Source organism: Perna viridis, chromosome 4 (assembly GCF_037379345.1).
Source record: "Perna viridis isolate PV_CMFRI_1.1 ecotype Kerala chromosome 4, ASM3737934v1, whole genome shotgun sequence".
In the NCBI taxonomy this organism is placed as follows: Eukaryota; Metazoa; Mollusca; class Bivalvia; order Mytilida; family Mytilidae; genus Perna; species Perna viridis.
This window is the reverse complement of record NC_142448.1, coordinates 9,288,162-9,304,625: the sequence shown is the minus strand read 5'-3', so window position 1 is coordinate 9,304,625 and position 16,464 is coordinate 9,288,162. Positions and strand designations below refer to the sequence as shown.

General features: G+C 32.3%; 1 protein-coding gene and 1 long non-coding RNA gene across 3 annotated transcripts in view; one reads left to right on the top strand and one right to left on the bottom strand.

Annotated features, from left to right (window-relative positions):
- Positions 1–1,035: 1,035 nt before the first annotated feature.
- The window catches only part of LOC148618755 (uncharacterized), a 73,851-nt gene continuing 58,422 nt past the window's right edge, over positions 1,036–16,464 (bottom strand). Inside the window, exons 43-54 of the mRNA XM_088577936.1 lie at positions 16,205–16,346; positions 15,738–15,859; positions 14,597–14,736; positions 9,377–9,524; positions 8,827–9,030; positions 8,402–8,605; positions 7,456–8,199; positions 6,968–7,180; positions 6,524–6,619; positions 4,105–4,433; positions 3,676–3,877; positions 1,036–2,065 (exon numbers count right to left, since the gene is read on the bottom strand). Coding sequence (XP_088434062.1) covers positions 1,791–2,065; positions 3,676–3,877; positions 4,105–4,433; positions 6,524–6,619; positions 6,968–7,180; positions 7,456–8,199; positions 8,402–8,605; positions 8,827–9,030; positions 9,377–9,524; positions 14,597–14,736; positions 15,738–15,859; positions 16,205–16,346 — 2,819 coding nt within the window. The 3' untranslated portion in view covers positions 1,036–1,790. The remainder of the gene's footprint in view (positions 2,066–3,675; positions 3,878–4,104; positions 4,434–6,523; positions 6,620–6,967; positions 7,181–7,455; positions 8,200–8,401; positions 8,606–8,826; positions 9,031–9,376; positions 9,525–14,596; positions 14,737–15,737; positions 15,860–16,204; positions 16,347–16,464) is intronic.
- LOC148618756 (uncharacterized) lies at positions 1,268–9,564 on the top strand. Of its 2 annotated transcripts, none has more exons than XR_015921438.1 (5): positions 1,268–1,400; positions 3,688–3,808; positions 4,164–8,218; positions 8,464–8,585; positions 9,425–9,564. It is a non-coding gene; the product is annotated as an uncharacterized LOC148618756 (long non-coding RNA). The 2 variants fall into 2 exon arrangements; XR_015921437.1 differs by having other exon boundaries at positions 8,464–8,692; positions 9,425–9,561.

Here is a 16,464-nt window from a genome sequence, read left to right as displayed (position 1 = left end):
TACATTTTACATCGATAGATTTTTTATAGGAGAGGAGAAGGCCATTTTCGTGAATTTTTTTATTTCCGATGGATTAAACCAAGTTTGTTATTAACATCATCCTTTCAATATGACCAATTACTTCCCGTATATAACAATATAAAACGGCAGCCTAAAACTGCCATCTGTAAAATCGGTAAAATTAGTATTCAAAGTAACCGTACTTAAGATTTAATAAACAAATGAGTTAACATAAAAGGTACCAGATAAATTAAAATACAAGTAATGCATAGGGGACACCAACTGCCGACGCAGCAGAAGAAAAATAATGCCTTCAAAATTAATCCTGAACGTTTTGGGGGAAGCGCGCCTTTAGTTCAAGATGAAAATGTATTTGTTAATATTGAAAAAGTTAACAATCAAAGTACTGTTTGTTATAAATAGTATATTTCTCAATAAGATCATGATACCGGTATTTTTAAACACTGATCCAAATGCCCGTCTTTTATAATATGAAAATCGTCTCGTTTGTCCTATATTTTATAACTATATAACTTCTGTCGTCGCGAGGTGAAGGTGTAACAATGACACAGAGGAAAAGTTTCAGATGTCTCCTAAGTTTATAGTATTGGTGAATGAATTAACAGTAGCCATTCTCCAAATTTAAGATAATTACTAGAGAGAACATTGTCAGTATTTCGATGTATGAAAATATAAGTCTTCTGTAACCTACTTGCCTTTCACAAGATTTTGAAGAAACCACTATTCATATGAATGAATGAAACAGATTTGCTAAGAGAGTGCCACAACTAAAATCCATTGATTTGCCGATGATATGTTGAAAAGGGGCAAGTATTTTTAAAGGAGAAACTTGATTACACTGATCACCTGTTCTACGGTATAGCCACTTTTGTCTTGATAAAATATGGGGAATCGTAGCCAAAAAAAATAATAATAATTAATAGTTCTATAAACCTGTACAACAATTGAAGATGCTCATCTTAAATGAAAACAAAATTGTTGTTCTATTTTAGAACAGAATTAGAACAAAACACACAGTTTACAGCAGTATAATATTGTAAGATAATAGGAATAAAATATAGTTAAACTAAAGTAAATGTATAACAATAGACGCACAACTAATGAAGAAATAACTGAATAAAAGATATATCATTGATATCTTGTATTTTACCTACCTTTATGTACAAAACTTTATTGTTTATATATATCAAGGATACAACATAGTATTATTTACGTATACTTATAGTAAAGGTTATCAAAAAGTATCAGCTAATCTATTAACTATTGTCGCAGGAAGAAAACGTCAACAGTCGTATCACACACAAAGTGGACGGAATACAACATATCTCTACAGTGTTAGTGAACGGAATACAACATATCTCTACAGCTTTAGTTTACAGGTAATACGTTATTAAATAACCAAGCAAAGAATCAAACATCAAAGAAACATATTAAATAATAATTATCATATTACACTCATACCATATACTAGATACACATAGCATATATTAAATTGCTTAAAACAATCTTCTAACGGTATTCAGTATGTTTATGTAAGTTGTAGAAAATGATATAGACAGAATATATGCATTTAAAAAAAATCATATTTGAAGATTTTAATCCTAATGTAAACATTTGCATGTCTGTGTCATCAATTTCAAACAAAACTACGGTACCAATCATAAATATTGCAAATTTCGATGTGCTGTACACTTGCTTCAAGGAGTGACATCTCATCAAAGAGAAAACAATTCACAGTTTCACGCATAGAGTAGAAAGCAGCGATTTGTTTATAGAGACACGTTATCATTCAGAGTAGAAAATAAACCACTGTCACTGATAGCTCTTATATAAATATAAAACTTCAGAGTAGACTTTGTCTTCAGTTTTTCTGTGACCTTTACATCAATAAAATGATTGGTTGTTTCCTGCCACTGTATGACATCAGCTCCGCCCAGAAACGTTCCAACCGATACTTCATACACCAAACGTCCGCTGTGTGTAAAACAGCCCTGCCAGTCAACATTTATTACATCACCTGATCTTTCAATTTTCATTGATGACTCTTGAAAAAATAAATATTGCAATATTAAGTCGAGCATGAGTGGAAACCAATACACTCAAGAAACTGCTCATGTGACAACTTTTATGAAACCAATACACTCAAGAAACTGCTCATGTGACAACTTTTATTTCGATAAAGGGATAGGAAGCATATAATTAGAAATCATCAGCTACCTCTAAATTGCCAGAATAAACGTTTAGAAATGAATTTCAGTTTAAAGGGAGAACGATGACAAAAGAAAAACATTGATTTTTGGTATGTAAACTTCAAAATCAGAGTACTAGAATACAAGTACAGACTGTAAAGTTCTTCTATTAAGAAATCAACACAAACTCGCCATTAACCATTGCCCACATCACAATGACCTATTCTTTTTTATATTCTTTCCTTCACATTGATGCAAGCTTTTCAATGGATGTAAGGGCAGAACACTTGCACAACAAGATATAATTGTGTTTCATCCATTGTACATTAGCAGCCACATTATTTTTTCTTTTAGCTTAATTGGTGTGGTACAAATGGGCTTCTTGGTTTTCTTTTTCAATAACGATAAAGGAAAGAGTAAACAAGGGAACCAAGGTTACAGCGGTTATCAAAAGAATGTAATCCAGGGACAAAGACCCGAAATGGAAAACAGACATACACAACAAAGTAACTAAAATCATACATACAAAGTAACAAAAGCAAATGGGCAACTCGGACTCCACTAAAAACTGGGAGCATGGACCAGGTGCACCGGGGGGGGGGTAAGCGTCCACTGCTTTTCTCCTACCACAACACTTGTTATTCCCGTAGTGTTATTAATTCAATGTGGATCCTGAAAAATTCGAAAGATCTTTTGGAGACAATCAGTTCAAGACTATTATCTGAATATAATAGCATTAAAACCTATGATTTTTCAACATGTATACTTCTATTCCCCATACTCAGTTAAAATCCCGACTTCAAAACATCATACATCGTTGTTTTTCCAAAAAAGATGGTACACCTAGATACAAATATATAGTTCTTGGTAGAGATTCCTCATACTTTGTAAGAAATAATTCTAAATCATCTTCCAAATATACAGAGCAGGTGCACCGGTAGGGTAAGCGTCCTCTGCTTTTCTAGAAACACCCACCGAGTTGCTCATAAAAAGTCAAGTCCGGGCTAGACAAACGAGGAAAGGTGCAGATGGATACACCATAACAATCCACGAGTTCATGATGACGACCATAAAACTTCTGTAGTGATGTCTTCAATCTTGTAGCAACATAACCCTGTTCCAGAAGCTTATTTGTTAGATGTAGTATAAAAAAACAGTTTTCATGGAACATTACAAAACTATTTTGTTTCTCAACAACACCATAAAGAACAGTTAAACGAATAAAATTAAGAAGTAGAGTAAAGAAATTTGAAAACATCAAAGAATAATTTTTGATTCAATCTATTGAAATATGCATTACAGGAACACAAATGTAAAAGTATAACCTTTTCCCCTAGGGAGCGGGGGAACACAAATAAAGAATGAAGAATAACAACAACGATATATCCCTTATACAATTAATGTTAATTGATTTTTATTGATAACATACAATTTCATGTATTTTTTAATATATAATTTTAATAACCTTTAACTGAAGGTGACGATTGGTTGACAGTAATATTAGTATAGACTTGGCTACTTCTGATGTACATATAGTTGGTTGCAGCAACGCTCGCTGTATAAACATCATTCGTCAGCTGTAATCCCTGGACGGACATGTATGTTACACCTTCATTTACATTTAAGATATTATTCTTGAAATGAAGACCTCCGCCATCCAATTTAACCTCAAAATACAAAACTAATTGTACTTGTAAAAACCAAAATTAATGTATTGTTTTGTATTTTCAGCTGTTTATACATGTACAGTTAAGAATTTCAACTTGTTAAGAGAAATATAAAACAAAAAACAAGAGCAAAAACAAGACTATTTTAATTAATGCATTTAGTAAAATGAATAATTCCATAAAGATGACATTCTGACCAAACATGTACGAAGATCTAGGATATTTACCACAAATGACAGTATTTTAAATTGGTCGGTAAAACCAGTCCATTTCATTCTAATTGTAGCAGTATCTCCTTGGTCAAAATCACCCGGACTGTATTCCGTCACATGTAACGGAACTATAGTTATCTCAGCATTGTCAATAGATGGCGGTTTTTCTGATACAGCCACACCGTCAGATGTCGATGTAGTGTATAACCCTCCTTTGTTATGACATCTGATGGTAGAGTAAATAGTTTTTTGTGAAACTGATGCTACTTCTAAGTCAACAGATGCAGAATCGAGATCAGTGGTCCGTGTGAAAGATTGAAGCTCATTACCAAGTGGTTGTAGACCTTAAATAGAATTATATGTACTCAAATCTTGATCCACTAAAAAAACATGTACTCCAAATGATAGTTCATTTAATTTTTCATCACCAGTTGTAAATAGAAATAGAAGCGGTTTTCCGGTTAACCATTACAACCTTATATGTTGTTTAAATACTTATTAAAATCGATTATTCAGATTGGTTATCAGAATTGTCGTTATACTCTTTTTGGGCTCTTAAATGGCCAAAGCAACTAGACGTGAAAATACCGCCGTTTAAAGCTTGGTCTTAATTTAAGAACAAATGAAAAACACGTTAAATGCTACTATGTGACTTGGGAAATATCCGTGTTGCATTGGTAACAAAATCTAACGGTTAACCGGTTAACCGATCAAAAATTCTAACGTTTAACCGATTATAAATTTCAGATGATTTTGACAAACCGCAGTACAATTCAATGCTTTTTTAATTAAACTATCCTTAGATAAAACATAACATCATATGATCATCCAAGGACATGTCTGACACTGTACGTTAGAGCTAAGAATCTTAAAGCTATCTGGGTAAAGATGGTCTCCAAGCCAACAGAATATTTTTCATTCACTTATATATATATAGCATGTAAAATGTATTGTATATCACTTATGGCATCACTGCTTTTGACAATAAAAAAGAAATTTAATTTACAAAAGTTAAAGACACTGCAAAAGTAATTATTTAAACGTTTAAACACAGGAAGGTAGATCATTCAAATTGCAGGCCCGGGTGTCACAAGAATAGTACTGCAGCAGCGATATGCTTGTTGTATAAGACGAATAAATAATGCTCAGAACCCACGGAACAATTGGGTTGTCCGCCCCAAGTGGTGGAATTGGGTACCCCTGTCATGTTACATGTTGGGAAAACCTGATCACAAACCATAATGGAGCAACTTGTTGGGAAAGATGCGAAGTTCATCGCACTTTAAAGAACCCTTCTGTGGTATTTTATCGGAGTAGGAGGCTAAATTGCCCGACCCCACCCACCTCTCCCTATTTCCAGTGGCAATCCATATTTGTCAACCCATACTTGTTTCCAATCCTTTTATTTTTATTTCATCGTCATTTCAGGTCCATCGCCTGAATATAGCTGAACTATGGCTGCTCGGGCGTTAAACCTAAGCAATCAATTAATCAACCAATCGATTTCACATTTTTTTTTTTGTTTCATCTTGTAAATTCATAAAAGAGTTTGTATTTCAATAATTAGACTGTTTATTAATGTTGTACAACGTTTGTACATAAACTATTTCATAGAATGTCTGACATAACTCTAAATATAGTAAAAGAACAAACCTTTCATCTTTACATCTTTATTTACCCTAGAAAGCTGTCAAACTCAAACTGTTTATATATTAGGAAATACCCTTAATTTTGTAATACGCCATAAGTGAAATCTATGTCCTTCGAACTTCGTAATTTTCCCAAATATACTACGTTAAAGTAGTCTGTTCATGGAAAATCTCTTCAGATCTTGTCATTACACTGTCTGTATTCATGTAGTCAGTACAGAATATATAATTGAAAAGGTTTACTCAGTCATTTTTTAGAATAGTGTCACGAGTTGAGGAGTAGGATAAGATAGCTTCGTTTAACAGTCCCCTGAATTATAACTTTTCGACACAAAAATAACATAACTAATTCTCAGGGAATAAGCTTACTACTGTACTTACTATAATACATCCTTCGGGTTAAGTTTATCATACATAATTTAATTTGCAGTATTATGAAATTCTCTGTGTATGCTTCATTAGACTAGCCGATCTGGTTTGATTTGGTACGGGATGGAATAGAATTTCACTTACATTAGTATTTTCCTTTTCATTGGCTATACGCTATTTTGTTTATTTTTTTTTTATTAAATTGGGACTTTATTTATAATTAATATTTACTGTCTTCACATTTCATCCCTGATAATTTTACTTTCTAGCAGGTATGACAACGTAAATTAGTAAGATATAATTTTGTCGGTTAGGATAAGTTTATGTGCCTAAACATGATCAATCCATTTAAACTAAAAAAAATACTTATGATTTCTCAATAAATAGTTCGTATATACTAATACAGATTCCCTCACCTATTGACCATTCACAGAAGCTTATTCCTGATTCTGGGTCCGACACTTTCCAGTTAACAGCTATAGTGTTAGTTGTCTGACCATCTATATCAACACCTAATAAAATAATATATAGTTTCATCACTCGTATGGGAGTAGTTGCTTGCGTTGATCGTCAGCTAATCATGTAAATGTTTTGTTTTTTTTATATTATTTAACGTGCTTCGATAAATACTGACTGAGGTAAAGATTTTTTAAATACAGTTTTGTTGAGAAGTATAAATGAAATATATCATTTAGTGTTTAAAATGTCTTTCATTACTGAACTCCCTGCCAATGTATACATTCTCCAGTAAAACTACATACAAATAATCAAATTGACAGCATTAGGTGTATTTCAAAAAATTACATTGTAAAATTTAAATATTGGTTTGTTCTAAAGAATGACTTTTCAGTGCCACAGACCTGTTCCATCATGAACCTCCTCCAGAACTGGTGGAGTTTTGTCTATGTCTATTGCTGTTGAGTACGCTACATTTGTCAAACCAGCACCGTTGATAGCTACTACTGTTACGTATACTTGTGAAGCATGGACTAATGTCAGGTCATAATTATAGGCAAATGTATTAACACCAACACTCACAAAATCTTGTAATTCTGCACTTCCCTCTGTGTTTCCTAAATCGAATTAAGGAATATAGCAATTTATTTTGCCAAAATTTTTTAACTTCCAATGTAATAACTTGATAGGTTTTTGGACAAAAATAGAAGACAATGCAAAACAATGAATCAAACTTGATAGTAGAACAACAACTATTGGTAATCTTTTTGTTTGTAGGAGAGCCTTTTCCATAATTCATGTCGGTAAAATTTGAGTATTCGTAGCTCAATCCCTCAAAAGAAAAGCCTAAAATCATATTACACATTTTGCAGTCGAAAATATCTTAGCTTACCAATTGCCCAAAGATATTCCTTAATGGAACTCTCGGGATCTACAAAAAGCCAGGATGCGTGAATAGAAGACCATCTGTGTAGTTCTACTGTATGGACCTTTATAGCTGTATCATCGCCGGACTTTCTTTTAACTTCCTCTATCCGGATGTCATCAACCAGAAAACCCACGTGATTATCTAAACTACTGAATTTGATCAATGACATATTCTCTTCTAATTTCGTATAGAACACGTGCCGATGCCATACTATATCAGACTGGTTTGACTTGGTGTACATTTGAAACACGTTTTCCCCTTGACCAAAGCTGACTGATCCTTCTAAATTAGAGATCAGAGCTTCTTGGATTGGTAGGTGTGCTGTCACGAACGAAAGTCTGTAAATAGATCCGATATTCAGTTGTGTAACATTCTGTTGAATCACGCCTTTTAGAAATATCAAGGACCGTCCTTCATATGCTGCATTGACGTCAGAACGGATAATGATAGCACATCCCTCTAACGACCATGAAACAGGATGATAACAATTGTCGAATCCACAAATGTTTGTTGATGACATATCTGTTATGTTCATGAAACATCCATTATTATCTTCAAATGATGGATTGTTTACATAATTATGGTCTTTATGTATAAAGTTGACGGGTATTGGAGCTGTTGTGTCTACCTCAACTCCATTTGATGTCATGACATCTGACACGTGACCGACACCATCAGTTGCCTTGACTTTGCAGTATACAGTTGCTCCTGTACATAATAAAAACAAGTACTCAAGTCAAAATCTAATTATTATACATGTGAAATACCTATGGATGAAATAAGATTGTTTGCTTTACAACGATTTTTTAATTTTGATTCAACTCTTTAAATAGGAGAGAAAAATACAATTTCAATACAAAAAAATATTGAAAATTAATTTAAGAGGTTTTTTTCAAGCTAATTTCCTTACCATTTTTCAAAGGTGTCTGTAAATTGAATGAAACAGAAGTCTGCATTCCATTATTTTTCCAGGCAGAAATATCACAGTTGTCGGCATTCGTATTGCTACCAGTGCACCAGGAGTATTTTATGATGCCAGATTCCAGGTCCGTGTATCCGTGCCATCGAGATGCTGTTATATCTGATCTATTTTGGTATTCCACATCATTTAAACCTGTTGTTTTGATAAAGATTGTTATTACCTATAGTCACTTTTACGTTTTTTTTTAGTGAATCATACAATAGACATTTGAATAACAAGGTTCGTATAGTAGAAGATAATTTATTTGATTTTTGAAGACAATAAATATGGTAATTTGTTTATTCATGACATTCATTAATTAAATATGAAACAATAACAAGCTTTAATGCTTATATGTTACGTTTTTATCTTACCGATTCCATCATAAACTAAACCACACACAGGTTTATTAACATCCACCATTACACCATCGGAAGACGCTGTTGTCTGGAGTCCCGAGTGTGTTCTAGCAACAACATTACTATAGTAACGCACACTAGGGATCATGGCAAGGCGGCTGATGTTTAAAGCTGTTATTGAAGGGTCTAGATTTACATTTACGGTGTGTAAATCTGTACCTTTATAAATAATATATTATAACAAACAAATTAGAATGTTATCAATTCTTATATGAAGCAAATACGTAATTACTAAAGAGTACATAAATCATTCTTAATTCAACATTGTTCATATAAGGTGGAACCATATCAATCACAATAAAAATAAATAAAAATCGAATACTAGTATTATGATAAAACACATTTAAGCAATAAAGTCATTCTTACTTTTTACCTTACAGTATACATAATTTTTTAATTAAAACGGAATAAAAACAGCATTGAACGATCGGTATTCAAAACGATTTAAATATGAATTGAGTTTTTCCTTGTCTGAGATTTCGACATTTTAAAGAAAAATAGTTACCCTCGGGGTAGGAACTCAGGTACACGTTGAACATTTTTATACTTCCAGGTGATGACACGAAAACGTTCTTCCAATCAACCGTGTATAAAGATCCTTGTTTAATGAAATCTATATCTGTCTTCCAAAAGTTTGGAATCTTTTCTGAGACCTTCATTAAAAAGGGAAATCAAGGCAAACATAATTCGAAGGGTAATTGAAAATAGAATAATCAAACAATAACTACTAGGCAAGGGAGATGGACACTCACAACAAAGAACATGCATCACTAAATTTAACCGTCACTAGAAACAAAGTAAATCCGGACTCCACTGGGACCGATAAAAACATGAACCAATATTTACTTGTAAAAGTATTTTGATAGATACTTTTAACAATTCTTAGAATCGTAAATGATAAATGATTTCTAGATATTTGATAATAAAGGTCGCTTGGTATGTTTGTTATTACACAATGAAGAGCTTCGCAAAGCGCAGCGTGATACGACCACAGCATGTCGAACACTGTTGACCCGGAGTAAGTGTGGACACAATATTAGTTACTGACACACTAAAGCATAGGGATACCAACAACAATTTTGTTTCGATATTGGACAAACAATTTTTTTAAAAGTCGATTTTTGGAGTTGTGGCGCCTTAGAACCTTTATAACTCAAAAACCGTAGGACACAACTGAAATTTGATTTAAAAATGCAGACAGGGATTTTCAAAGGAAACTCAATACAAAACACTTTTGAAATCGGACCAAAAACCTTTTTTGGGGGGTGGGGAGGGATGGCCCCTTCCGCGCCTTATAACTCACAAACCGTATGATATATCTGAAATCTGATTGAAAAATGCAAGCATTAATTATTATTATAGACATAGAACGGATATGGTGAAGACCAGACATGGAAAAAGACACACACAACAAAGAATATAAAATAACCAAAATAATACATACAAAGTAACAAAATTGAATGAACAACATGGACTCCACTAAAACCTGGCAGCATGAATCAGGTGCACCGGTAGGGTAAGCGTCCTCTGCTTTTCAAAAGACATCCGCCAAGTGGTTCATAAAAATAAAGTCCAGGGTAGCCGATAGAGTAAAGGAAAACTATGACAAGTTGAAAAAATCATTTTCTATGATGCAGATGGATACACAATAACGATCAACGAGTTCATGATAACAACCATGCAACTAGTGAAGCCTACCCTGTAAGAGTTTTTAAAACATAATTTCAAAAAGAACAGATTGACAATCGGATCAACAATACGCTTATTCTATAAATTCTAGTGGTAACACCCATTTTCCATTTTTAATTCCCTAATTTCCAAAAAGGTTTTGGGGAAAAAATCAAACAACTAAAAAAATATCAAAAAACTATAGGGTCTTCCGCGATGTATTAAAATTTTAAAAAAAACATCTGATAAGTTATCAAAAATAAACTGAAGTTATCGGACGATGAAGACCACCACGACAGGGCGGTAACATTGTACGGCCGAAACAAAATTGTGGTCGTATAAAAAAGGCGGCATCATAAAATAAAATGATGATTATAGACCATTGGACAGCATGAGCCCCCGTTTCCCCTCTCTCCTAGAGGGATTTTTGTATACCGAATAACATCCCCACGGGACAGGATACACCAACAACTCCTTAAGATATTTTTCGCAAGCAAGCAATGTATTTACGCGTGATTGCAGTGGAACAAAGTCGTACTTATTTGCCCAAATATAACAGCAGCGTTCCACTTTTAATGGAGGTTGACACCCCCCCCCCCATTTCAGGAAATATGAGCGTATCGTATATATATTTTTAGTTATTTATTTAAGACGCTGAAGAAGGTCATTTGTTGACTGAAAATTTTGCCCATTATATATTTTATTGTAGTGTGTTAACATCTTTATCGGTATCGCTGTACAATCCTGTAGACTTATATGTATATCATATATATATAAATGTAATTCGCCAATGTTTTAATGTTTATCATGATAAGACTATAAAACACATTTCGGTACGTGTGTATTTAAAATGTAATCCGTTTGCCTAATAGGTTTTTTTTAGAAAAAGGTATGCTAGAAACATATGGGATTGAAGACCTGAGCCCTTCAATTTTTCACCTAATAACAGTTAAGCCGTTACAAATTCCCATGAATATACTATAATCGCAAAATCATTAATTGTTAGGATAAACTTGGCATGCAATTACAATTACAAAGAGAGGTTAAACTAATATTTCATTCGAAATGAGAACTTGATGACGAAAAATGGGAAATTTGAAAGTTTTACTTTTCAATCTTTTTAGTTATGTTATGTTACTGTATGCATATTGAATCCATCAAGTCAATTCTTTTCCCAAAATATACATAGTGTTGGTTGTAATAAAATATTTTAAACTATTTCTAATCATGAATACAGACGAATACGAGACAACATTCCAGTAGACTTTCAGTAGGGTAAGATCAACTAAAATATGTTGCCACTTTTAGGACAGCTTAATTACATATAATCAAAGGCATCTGAAACTGAACTAACGTAAAATAGTCTAGCAAATATTTATGACTAAAATAAATCCCACATGTATGCTAACAGCAACATTTCCTTTATATTTTACATTTCAATATAATTGGTCTATTGGTTTTCATTGTATTATTGTTAAATGTTATTTAATGCCTACATATTTTGAGCTTGTACTCAATGATATGACGATATGACAAATATTAAACAAAGAGGTATTACTCATCATTGTGGTTTGCTAGTAATGATACACAGCTTATTAAGTTATGTTTTATTTCAAATTTTCTCAGTTTTCAATCTGAAACGCAGGGAAATGTTGTTTGAAATAGATGATATATTGTTACAGCTATGATGCTTTTATTTTTTTTATTTCCTGAACTTATATTAGTGATTTTATCAATTACATTCAAGGACAACGTATTTAGATCTTTGCAGTATTCCTCCCTTTCATTTGTTTTTTAATTTGCAAGAAACCAAATTATTTTTGTAAATTGTTTCTTTAAGATGAACAATGTTGAGATAAAAATCAATTATTTAATATGAATGTTATAATTTTTATCACTTATTTAATTTTTCAACATGAAGCTTGGTTGTTTCTTCTGGACTACAGTTTAGTATGCACATAAGAAGTCAGTAGAATATTGTTTACTTTTCATATACAAATAGGAAAGCTTTATTTAATGTCGATCGTTTAAGCAGTACAACAAAAGCTCCTTGGATCAAAGGAGCTTTTAAAATCGACATACATGCATTATATAAATAACATTTACATCATAAGCACAATACATGCCATCAATCTAGCTAAAGTCGTGGACATCTACACAAATTATAAGTCAACATATAAAGCAATATGGAAACAAATGCCGATAAAAGCAAAATTGAGAACCAACACTAAGAATAGTCAACAATGTAAAAGCATATACGAAAAACTGTTATCAACAACAAGCAGAACAATGGCATGACTTGCCTTTACATGAGTTCATAATATTCTTAAATTGAGTAGAACAGGATTTTTGTCTAGTAATTCTTGATAAGTCGATGTTTTTTTTTATATAAAAAAAATCACAGTAACACATTTTGCAGTTATAATTAAAAAATTCAAATACTGCTGTTTTATCAATTGGTAACACAGAAACCTTCAAAACTTGCTCCAATGTTTTGTCTTATAAAGGATGACTGCATATCCAATATTGGAATCTGCCTTGTGGCGAAAATGTGAAGATTAGTGTTATGCAATTTAGAAGTCTAAGTGTTGGGGAACAAATACTTATTATAACATGCAACGTTTTGTGATCATTTCTCAATATTTTGATAGTAACGTACGATGAGCTTATGAACTGTTAATTTTTCATTGTTTTGTTTTTAAAGTTTGTGTTTATCTCGAAAATGAGGGAAAACTATAACGATAATGACTAATCAATATATGAGATATTTATATGCGTGTCAGGACTATCATTTAAACAGGTATTCAAGTGAGTTTCAGGAGAAGAAGACAAAATCATTTCGTGGATACCATATTTTTAAAAATATGTCGCTTAAAAAAACAGAAATATTTGTGTCAAAAAAACGAGTGTCGGCTGTATATGGTAAAGGTTATCATATAAGACTGAAATGGGTTGATTATTGTATGCTTCATAATCATTTATGGAGATAAATTGATTGTTTTGTTGCAACAGATGGATGCAAAGAAAAACGTTCACTAATTATAGGATTTTGACAGACGTTCTCCCTTCTTTTATTTGTTTTAATACCTTCCAGAGTATTTAGAATTCACTGCAGATGCTCCTGGATGGAACCTGGTGATTATCAATCATGTTTCCTCAATTATTTGCATTGAAATATGTTAACCAACAGAGAAATTTTATTTTGGAGAATTTCAGAAAATTTATAAAATCCGAAATTTCCTATTCGATGAGGATTCCTTAAAAACCGAAAAATAACAAGAACCTTATGGCAAATTTTAAAGGTTCAAATTGATAGCTGTATAAAAATAAACTTAAAACCTTTAATAAAGGAGTTGGATTACATTGTCGTGTATATTTGAGACAGTCAATAATGTTGTGTAGAAAAAATAATGTTATCGTCAGATATTTATCAAAAATGAGTGATGAAATTTGTACTGTTGTATCAAAATATATATGTTTATAGTGTATTTTGTGCTTTTTGTTCATTGTAAAAAAAATTAACAAAATTGGCGGCAAAACAAAGAAAATAAGCCATTTCATTGAAAAATTTTAAAATCTGAAAATTTTTCAGGTTTTTTACTACAAATAAATTCAACGGGAAATAAGGTATTTTCTGCCTTCGCAACATTTTTATTAAACCTGACTGTATCATAATCATTAATTTTTGTTCACTTTTAGCATACAGTACCCAAATAAACCAGGCTGTTTGGTCTCTGCTAGTCGACGTTCCATTTTTTTAAAGGAATAACAACTTTTTTTATATCCTTATAGTAAATAAGAATGTTTTGGCTTTCTTTAGATGCCTTTGGAATTACCAAAAAGAAATTGTTTTACTTGAATGGAAGCAAAATGTTTCAAAGACGAATACTCTGAAATGACCTTGTGGCTCATTCTAGACTATGGTTGCCATGACAACACTGCACTTATTTTTTTGGCAAAAGGCGGTTTACGTTTCTAATTAGCCTATATATGTCTGCAAAACTCCCTCCAAGGGGGTCGTTAACTGGCCTATGGACTATTATGTATTGTGACTCACTGCGGATCCACGTTGGTCATTTACAAGTATAGAGCGAGATTGAACTGTGATACCATTGGATTTAAACACAGCATATACACTATCACTATACCAAACTCTAACGAAGACGGAATATGTATATAATTCTGCTAATTTTTGTCCTGAAAAAAAAAAAAACGATTCAGTAATACAGTTAACATTCATGTAGTTTCGTCGAATGAATTAGCAAGCGGAATCGGAAGCAGAATTAAAGTTTAACTACGTTTTATACTTCTGTGTCAGCCAAAGATAAATTACTGGATTGAGTCCTCGGTACCTAATATCCTAATAAGATATTATTGGTCTTTACTTAAAGTGCTATTATCATTATGAAAATTTATTTACGTGAGCAAATTTGCACAAGTGCAGATTTACCTGAAATTTTCATTTGTGTGTAAAAGTAAGTTTGCTTTGCAAATTTATTGATGATCTTATGTGTTTTATGGTTTACAAGTGAGTTATTTAGAGAGGACCCTCAACTCTGTTATACTACTATAATATTATCTTTCATTAGGTTACTATTCATATATTGGTTAGTTATAGTTAATATCCGTAAACGTAGCGAGTATTAATTATCTTCAATGCTTACCCCAGTTAACAGACCCCAAGAAATGATTAAATTTTGAAGAAAGGAAAATTTTAACGTTTAACGGCTTATGCAATGTACAATATCTACAGCTATAAAATAAAACCTACGTTTTTAAATGTACACATATGGCGTATCCAGGTAAAAGTTCCAGGTTTGGAACCCTTCCATTTTGTTGGAAAACTTCGTTAATTTTGTGATATATCTTGGCAAAACTGCAACCCCGGAGTCTTTATTCTAATATACCTTCTTATAACGAGTTCAAATTTGTTCGTTTGAATGGTAACAGCATTTACTTGTACATGTTTCAACCGCAACATATGTACACGCAGAAAAAAAATCTTTCAATTGCACATAGCAGGCATATGTTTGGTATTTATATAATCACAACACAAGATGATAAATGTATACGTGTAAATGTACTTATATGCAACTTGATTAACTCTTGTGCTTTAAAACAGGGATTGCTGATTTTTAATATAAAAAAACACCTTGTTCGGACATAATTTAAAAACTTAATTACTTAGAAAACCAAACCTGGCTTTAAATAGAATATTGCTTCTGTTTTCTGTCCCGAATGTCTCCACAGTGGATCGGTTGATGTATCTATAACACCTTCTGGAGAACCTTGAGAAGACAGTCCAACACTCCACTCATACCTTTGGAAGAATGAAAGTTTACAAAAGACAATTACTTCGATATAGTTTTTATGCTACAAGTTTATATTTCCATAAATATGTGTAAATTTGATTTGGGAGATATTGTCTACAATATCATTGTTAGCGAGCAATAAAACGTGGTTTAAACCGCTTTTTAATTGAAAATGCCTGCAGAAAGTCAGATCGAACCATTGGATTCATTTAACATACTGTTTTAGACTTAACATTGTCATGTGTTATATTCTTTTGACTTTTGTCTGGATTTTGCATATCAGTTTGATAATATTATTATTCCTTTTTGTATGTTTTCCCATAGATACTTTATTCAAATGATTCTATCTTTACCATTGAGGTACCAAGCCTTTCTGTTTTGTGATCTTCCATTTCGCTGCCAGTAAAGAATTGCTAGGTGTAAACTTTACATCAGATTGAGGAGATCCAGACAGATCTAGAATGTCACTGACAGTAATCATTGTGTTCTTGTTGTCTAACAACAAAAAAGCAAATTATGTAACATCGTACACGACATAGTAAAAGTAATAGAAGGGTTGTCTTTTTTTCTAATTCAAGTTTTAAGATTCATGACATCTTGTGAAAACAGTTTT